General features: G+C 37.1%; 1 protein-coding gene across 1 annotated transcript in view; it reads right to left on the bottom strand.

Moving 5' to 3' along the window:
* LOC106871201 (A-kinase anchor protein 9) overlaps window positions 1-9,029 on the bottom strand; it is a 53,100-nt gene that overhangs the window by 32,449 nt on the left and 11,622 nt on the right. The window contains exons 2-6 of the mRNA XM_014917547.2: window positions 5,181-5,273; window positions 4,054-4,176; window positions 3,675-3,791; window positions 2,185-2,469; window positions 510-668 (exon numbers count right to left, since the gene is read on the bottom strand). Of these exons, the coding sequence (XP_014773033.1) occupies window positions 510-668; window positions 2,185-2,469; window positions 3,675-3,791; window positions 4,054-4,176 (684 nt within the window). The 5' untranslated portion in view covers window positions 5,181-5,273. The remainder of the gene's footprint in view (window positions 1-509; window positions 669-2,184; window positions 2,470-3,674; window positions 3,792-4,053; window positions 4,177-5,180; window positions 5,274-9,029) is intronic.

Raw genomic sequence — 9,029 nt, 5'->3', positions numbered from 1 at the left:
TATATATATATATATATATATATATATATATTTATAATTATTTTTATAAAAGAATTGTATATTGTAAGGTGATGAAAAACTGGCAGAACCATTAGGATGGCAGATAAAATGTTTAATGCCATTTCATCTGTCTTTATATTCATTACTCAAATTCTGCCAAGGTCGACTTTGTCTGTCATCTTTTCAGGGTTGACAAAATAGGTACCAGCTGAGCAATGGGGTCGCTCCCACAAAATTTCAGGTCTTGTGCTTATAGCAGAAAAGATTCACCAATATATCTTTGTAAATATTAGAAAAGAAACTAATCGACCACAAATGCCCTTCTTATGAAGTCTCTTATGATATTTGTTCTGCACCAAGGTATTCACAGACACCCCTACTCACTCACTCTCACAACCAGAAACACAATAAACCAATAATTAGCATATCAGAAACCTATAACCACTGGTGCCATTCTTTACAAATTGTCACATCAAATAAATAGAATTCTAAAAGTCGACAATACTCACGCCAATCACTTTATCTCTGCCTTTAATGACTTCATTCTTCTCTCCAATGAATTCCTGCAAGTCTTTGATTTTGCTGTCTAATTCAATGATTGAGTTGTTGAGATCAACGATTTTCTTGTCTTTGGACAAAATCTGGACATAGATCTGATCCAGGGTTTCCTAAAATACAAACAACGACAATACAAGTGTGTGCATTTGCATTTGCATGTGCGTTTGTGTGTGTGTGTGTGTGTTTATCTTTCACTGATACAAACTAGTGCACCTGTGCGCACTTGCATGTTTGTATGTGTTTGTGTGTGTACATGTGTATGTGTGTTTGTGTGTGTATGTATATGTGTGCATGTGTATGCATGTGTGTGTATGTGTGTATGCATGTGTGCATGCGTGTGCGCATGTGTGCACATGTATGTGCCTGTGTCCATGTTTCAATGCATATGGACATGGCCCAACATCCTCATTTTATGTCTATTTTCCATACTTACAAGGGTCCTTCCTCATCTCTTTCATGAAGTTCAGCTCCCTGAGATCAACCTTTACCACTTCTTTCTAAGTCCACTTCCTCTGTCCGCCGCCTTTTCTACAAGTTCTTTCCTCTTCGAGTGCCCGATTCAAAAACCTTTATTCAACCGTCATCCTCTCTATACACACCACATATATCTATACCAACAAACTCACCTCTCATACACACAACAATCAATTCCTCATACATCCAATTTTTCTCTCAGCTTATTTCTGTTCCACCATTCATTCCCACTAACCCTACACACCCAGTGGAGTATCCTCTCCTTATTTCTTTCCAGCTTTCACACATCCTTTCTAATCAATACCCAGGTTTTTCTACCAAGTAACATCACACTTAACACGTATTTTGTGCTTTGCTTAACTCTTTAGCATTCAGATTACTCGGTCCGATGTAATGCTGCTTATTTATTCACATTGTCTTTAATTAATCATGCATTACCTCATAGCTTCAAGATTCTGACGATATGAATTAGAAGGACATGTAGGATAGGTGTGAGAGGCTGGACCTGGACAGTTTGAACAAAAAAAAAAAAAAAAATATTTGGGCTGGATTTGGCCGGATTGAATGCTAAAGTGTTAAAAAGAATCTTCCTTTGTCACCTGCAGAGATAATCGCAACGCACGGATCTTCATTCTACCCCATTCTTATCCAAGCTATTATGCTATCCAACTACCCAAGTCATCTAGGCAACAGAAACTGTCAAAGCTTTTCTAGAAAACCTTGGAGGGAAGTACTTTCAGGAATGCTTTTATTGCAAACTACTCCTGGTGTATCTGCTACTAATAACCTGTGATCTCTCTACGCCCTCTCTTGATATTTGGCTCACAGTATAGAATTTGCCCCCCACACCTTTTCTATGAATCAATCATAACCACCTCTCAATAAAGTTCTCTGTTCTTTGTTGCTAATTAAGACTTTTACCTGTGAATGGTTTACTTTTGGGTTCCTTTGATATGAGACTCCACTTTCATGTTTGAAACTTTTCCTCAAATTCTTTGATTTCATTAGAAAAGCTCAGTCATCGATATATAAGGATTCCTAGAGACACCCAGTCTTGAAGTCTTCCACTATAGCCCAGAGAATTATAATAAACAAGATATGCCAGAGAACCAAACCAAAACTCTAAGTGAAATGTTATGTAAGAATTATTACCTGAGATTTAGCAGATGGGTTCTCAGACTCATTAATATCCCTGATTATTTTATCACGATCAACGAGCTGACTGTTCAATGTATTTATCATTTCTTTAAGTTGTTTGATTGTTTGATCCCTGTCCACCAAGGTCTTATCTTTAGCCAACATCTCCTCACCATGATTCACCAACTGTCCCTCTTTCTCGGCCAAGAGACGTTCTTTCTCGACGAGTTTACGACGTAACAATTTGATTTTACCCCGACTGACTTGCTCTGCCGGACTTTCGTCTCCACACTCACTGCCCTGTTAGAATCAAAAACATAAATACCGTTCAAATACTAGAGCTGATAAAATACCAGTTGACTACTGGGGTTCATGAATAAGTCCCGTCAACAACTGGGATTGATAATTAGAAAACCTTATGCATATATTTTGAAGGCTTGTAACCTAGTAGTCAGGGTGTTACACTCATGATTCTAAGATTATGGCTTCAATTCCCAGACTGGGCAGTACGGTGTGTTCTTGAATAAAACACTTCATTTCTATTGCCCCAGTGCACCCAGCTGCAAATAGGTTCCAACAAAAGCTGGGAAGTTAACTGGGAAGTGTTTCTGACTGATTTTTGTAATAAAAGTTAGAGTTAGGAATTTCCTTCTGGAATAACAGCACAAAAATCTTTTTGGTTTAATATTTTGTCTCCTTTCCACAAGCTTTATATAAAACCAATATTGATAACATCATCATCATCATCATCATCATCATCAACCACTGGACATCACTGTCTCAATTTCCATGGCATATCCCAGTATCCACAGCATATTAGTGACCAAGATCGCAACGTTCACTCTGAATGGGATGCCAGTTCATTGCAGGGGCAACTTCTGGGGCTGATAATTTGAGATTTTATGCTTATATTAGAAATCAATAAGATTAATTTAGTTTCCCAACAATTAACATAATATTATTCTAAGGTTGCAAAACAGGCAGAAACGTTAGCACGCCAGACAAGATGCATATTGGCATTTTATGTGTCTTTACATTATGAATTCAAGTTCTGCCGAGGTCAACTTTGCCTTTCATCTTTTCAGATTCAATAAAATAAGCCCTAGACGAACATTGGGGTCAATGTAACTGACTGTTACCCAGCCCCAAAATTTCAGGCCTTGTGTCTATCGTAGAAATAATTAATGTAATATTTAAGGGCTGCAAGCTGGCAGAATCGTTAGCACGCTGGACAATATGCTTGGTAAAACTTCTTCCAGTTTTTTACAATCTGAGTTCAAATTCCACTGAGGACGACTTTATCTTTTATCCTTTCAGGGTCGATAAAATAAGTAATTTTTAAATTTCTTTAAATTCAAAAGCAAAAAAAAAAAAAAGATCAAGAAGTACTGGGACCAATTCATTCAACTAAAAACTCTTCGAAGCAGTGCTCCAGCATGGCCGCAGTCTAATGTCTGAAACGAGTGAAAACTAAAAAAATAATAACACTAAACACAACAACATACCCGGTCTGAAGAACTGTCTGGAAGGGCAGCTTTTTTAGCTTCTTCCAACTGGTTGGTCAGTTTGGTTGTTTTGGCTTTTGATTGCAGTTTGGTCTTCGTCAGAGCAGCTTTTGTCTCCTACAACAACAACAACAACAACACTGGGTTATGAGAGGGGCAGGGCATTTGAGGAGGGGAACTTGTGTCAGAGGATGAAAGGAGTGTGAAAGGAAGAGAGAGCCTCTCCCTTCCTTTTACACTCCTTTTATAGGATGCAGTCTCCAAAGAAGGGACACTATAGTCTGCAAAGAAGGGGGGGGGGTGCCTACAGCTTTTATAAAAGATATAGGTTGAAAGGAAGAATGGTAGTTTCTATAACATAGAAATAGAAGCCATTTACCTGTAATTCTGATTGTGTCTTTTCAATGATGTTGTCCTTTTCAACTATCATCAGCCTCAGCTGTTGAACAAGTTTCTCATTCTCTTCACACTGCATCTGAAGGTCATTGCTGGAACCTGCCATCTTGAAACAGAAAGAATCAGAGTTCAGAGAGTTTGTGTCATAACAACGATAGTTGACAACAACAGCAACAACGAAGATGACGACAACACCATCCTTATCAGCATTTCTACCAAGATTTCCACCATCACTATAAACATTATTATTTCTTTTTAAGAGGATTTATCCAGCAGGAAAGTACAATCCTTGTGAACTTTGAAGACTGCCACATTTCCCAGCATAAACGTTGACATAATGTAGAGTGTAAAGCATGAAGCATAAACATTCAAACATTGTCACTATCTTTCCAAATCCTGCAGCATGGAATGTTGGGGTCCTCCAAAGTTGTCTTGGTGCATAAGTTGACCTATCTCTTTTTTGGGGGGGTTGTAAAATTTGGCCTTGAACGTATCCTAGACTAATCACATTGGTGTAACTGATGTTCAGTTTGGACAGCTGCAAACACTACACAATCGTCATCATCATCATCATTTCACATCCGCCTTCCATGCTAGCACAAGTGGGATGGTTTGACAGGAGCCGGCCAGGCAGAAGCCTGCACCAGACTTCTGTAACTGTTTTGGCAGGATTTTTATAGCTGGATGCCCTTCCAAACACCAACCACTCAGCAGAGTGGGACTTCGAGCTTTTTATGTGGCACAAGCACAGGCAAGGTTAGTTTTGACAAGGTTTTTACAGCTGGATGTAAAAGACATTTGTACTACATAGCCAGAGGTAGTTTCAGCCGGGTTGGTATCGAAAGGGTTAAATTCCATTTCTGTCAAATGCTCAGTGATGCTCCTCCCCGCCACCCAACAATACCCCTGCTTCTACCGCCAGGATATAAGAACATTATTCAAACAGATCCCTAATTTGATCTGATTAAGGAACACATTCATCATGTCATACACCAGAAGTTTCAGAGCAGGGTCGACACAAGTGCAGCAGTCAAGTGTCACTCACAAAAAAAAGTAGCATACATACAAAGACACACATATATATATATATATTGATATGTTTGTACTTACTTTGGTTAAAGTTTATCACAGTCAAAGTATTTTGGTAAAAATCTAAAATACAATATATATCTTACAAATAGAGCAGCTCCATTTGGCTTTCACCTGAAATAAATTTAAGAAAGAAATTCTGAAAAAACCATTTTTTTTTTTTTGTAAGTACATGAAAAGTTATACCAAAAGTAGGAAGGTATTGATTAAATCTTAATTTAGTCCATCGTTATAAATATTGTTTGAATAGGCCAGGGTAGGAGCCTCTCTACACAGGAACTTGTTTCTAGAAATAGCAGCTAAATCTCCTTTAATCCTTTAGTGCTTAAACTGGTCATACCCAGCCCACATATTCTGTTTTATGTTCAAACCAGACAGATCCATCCTCTCACACCTACCCTACGCTCAGTGTCATTAATCCTAATAATAGATTTATCAAAACCATAATAAAACTTTTAATTCATTTGATTAAAATAAAAGAGTACTGGACATGTTTTCTTTTTTCATAACTGTATATCTACTTTTGTACCACCCTACACCTCTGACGAGAACCCAATATGTTTTGAAAATCATTTGAGGCTCTTCATCATTTTTTCAGTCTGTGGAGAAATGGTTAAAATTTTCCCTGTTTATAATTATACCATATATTACATATTTATTATATCATAACTTGATACTGTGTGGACTAAGATCCCCCTTGACAGGCTACTGGTATTTATTGGGTGTTAAACACTTTTGGTATGCAAATTAGGGATTCCTTCACAGAGTAACTGCTGCATTTGTTGAGTATATAAACAGTTTGGCTACTTGATTCTCTGAAGACTGTCAGAATGGTGTAGATGCCTCTGATGAGAGCCCAAAAAGGTTTGAAAATTGATTAAGGTTGTTCACTGTTTTTTTTTCAGCAAAGGAAACTGATAGAGTAAGTACCAGTTTAAAAAAAAAAAATTCTATTGGGGTCAATTTGTTCAACTAAACCATTCAAGGCATAGCCCCAGCATGGCTAAAGATAAAAGAAAAAAAGTGTTAAAGACTGCCTTCACTCATAGATAACCATGGGATTGAACCTGGAAAGTTCCCCTCCATGGCACAAGTACAAGCAAAGGTTGTTTATGGAAGACCAGCAGTCGCCCATGCACACCAACCCCCTCTCTCCATACCTCCGGTGTTATCCAAGGGAAAAGCAAAGGGGCCGATACAGCTTGACACCAGTGATGTCGCAACTCATTTCTACAGCTGAGTGAATTGGAGCAACGTGAAATAAGGTGTCTTGCTCAAGGACACAACACACAGCCTGGTCCAGGAATCGAACTCACTACCTCACTATTGTGAGCCCAACGCTCTAACCACTGAGCCATGTGCCTTCACAAAAGAAAAAAGATTATGAATTTTATAACTTACTCTTTTACTCTTTTATTTATTTCAGTCATTTGACTGCAGTCATGCTGGAGCACTTAGGGAAGAAAATTTTTTTTTTTTGGTTAAGAAGCTCAATGACGGGTATAGACATGTTTCAGTCTTACTTGAGCTCATCAACATAATATGAACTTTTATAATATCAGTGGCTTTGATCAATCGACAGTAGATTTCTGTGAGCAGAAGAAAGAATTACGTAGTAACCTAGATTAGAAACCGGAACCATTCCATCTCTTTGATTTAGTGACTAGTTGATATCACCTGCGTAGGTTATATTTGATTAGTAAAATGAGAATACAAGTGTCAAGCTATGTCAAACGAGTATTTCAAGTAGGTGTAATAAAATGCTCTGCAGAAAACAGCTGTAACCAGGGAGGTGAGATAATCTATACACACACACATACATATATATACCTATTCCATCCTGGGAAGCTTATCTATTTTAAATATGTGTATATATGTATGTATATATCATCGTCATCATCATCATCATCATCATTATATATATAATGTATGTATGCATATATATATATAATACAAAGAATATATATACATGTATACACACATATATGTACATACTTACATCTACATGTGTATATACATGCATATCAGGGTACAGGACGTTAGAACAATAAACTACAGACAACGGAACGAACACATAGGAAAACGGAAAGCCACTTGGAATATCCCTTCATCAGCTGTCTCTATTCTATCTAGACGTTTCGAAGATAAGACAGTATATATATATATATATATATATATATATATATATATATACTAGTATTATAACCCGATTTCATTTGGGTCTACTTGGGCCACATTTCAAAGATGAGGAATTTTGCCCTTGAGGCCACACCTTTCAACTGAGCCAACTCAAAGTTGCCACGTAAACTTCCCACCACTTTTAACATAGGTGTGCAAATTTTCAGGTCAATCTGACTACATTTACTAACACTTTTGTCTGCACAACTGCTTGTGGGACAACACCTTCTCTTTTCACAAATATATAGTAGATAGATACATATATAATGTATGCATGTATATATGTAGGTATGTATTATGTATGCATATATATATATATATAATTCAAAGAGATTTAGAGGTTGTAAATCCAACCAACTAAGGATAATATCTATCCAATACACTGCTGGTAGAAACTGCTCTTCTTTCTCTATTCTTGAAATTACTGGTACTTTACACATGTATATATATTCTCAGAACAGTTTAAAATAAATAAATAGATATAATATAATGTCTGACAGCTGATGAATACTACCTCTGGATTCCTTCCATTTTCTTCTTGCTATATATATATATATATATATATATATACACATACACACACACACATATATATATATATATGCATACATACATACATATACAACATGATAATGATTTTTTTAAGTGGAACACCAGCTATCAAGACAACTCCCCGTCATTATATAAATATGAATAAAAACAAATCTAAAATCGAAACTTGTTTTAACAAAGTTAAAAGTAGGTTATATCAGTAAACTTCCATGTTTTAGAAAGGAGGAGAGGAGGGGGGAGATGTATTGCAAGAGGTGTTGAAGATGGGGGTGGAACAACATGTTGAAGATTCAATATGCTTTGGAAGAAGAGTCGTGTGACTACTAATCGAGCAGACAGGCCTATTATCAAAAACATTCCTAATGAAGGTACCCAGAATGATGGTACTAGAAAAGAAGGTACAACCATAAACGGTGCAACAACTTGAGTTCCAGTTTATTGCTCGATTTTATGGAATCCATTCTTATTATATTTTCATTTTTGGTTCCTCAAAATTGGTCTGCAACTAGAATCTTCAAAGTAAGAATATTTGTTATTATTTGTTTTGTTTTACACTGTTTATTAAATAAGATTGTGTCATTATTGTTTCAGAATGCAGTTTTACAAACAATTACGAATTGCATTCTTTGGCCCTTACTCCCCTCCCCATCTCTTACCTTTCATCGTCTCCCCTCATCAACCCCTGGCTTTCCAATCTTCCCTTGCAACTCCCTACTTTCCCAAATGCCCCTCTTGATTCTTCCCTTTCCTCAAGGTGTGGTGGCACCCACTTTAGAAATCACTGTTGTAAAAGAAATGACTCAATTAATTAGCAGAACTTGTGATATTTCATTTAGATATATTAATTAGATGAGACTCATCAATTTAGCTGAGACTCATCATTTCAGCTGAGACTCGTCATTTCAGCTGAGACTCGTCATTTCAGCTGGGACTCGTTATTTCAGCTGGGACTCGTCATTTCAGCTGAGACTTGTCATTTTAGCTGGGACTCGTCATTTCAGCTGAGACTCTTCATTTTAGCTGAGACTCGTCATTTTAGCTGGGACTCGTCATTTCAGCTGAGACTCGTCATTTCAGCTGAGACTCGTCATTTTAGCTGGGACTCGTCATTTCAGCTGAGACTCGTCATTTCAGCTGAGA

This window comes from Octopus bimaculoides, chromosome 23 (genome assembly GCF_001194135.2).
Source record: "Octopus bimaculoides isolate UCB-OBI-ISO-001 chromosome 23, ASM119413v2, whole genome shotgun sequence".
NCBI classification, from domain to species: domain Eukaryota; kingdom Metazoa; phylum Mollusca; class Cephalopoda; order Octopoda; family Octopodidae; genus Octopus; species Octopus bimaculoides.
Note: the sequence above shows the minus strand (reverse complement) of the source record. Positions and strands in the feature narration are given on the sequence as shown.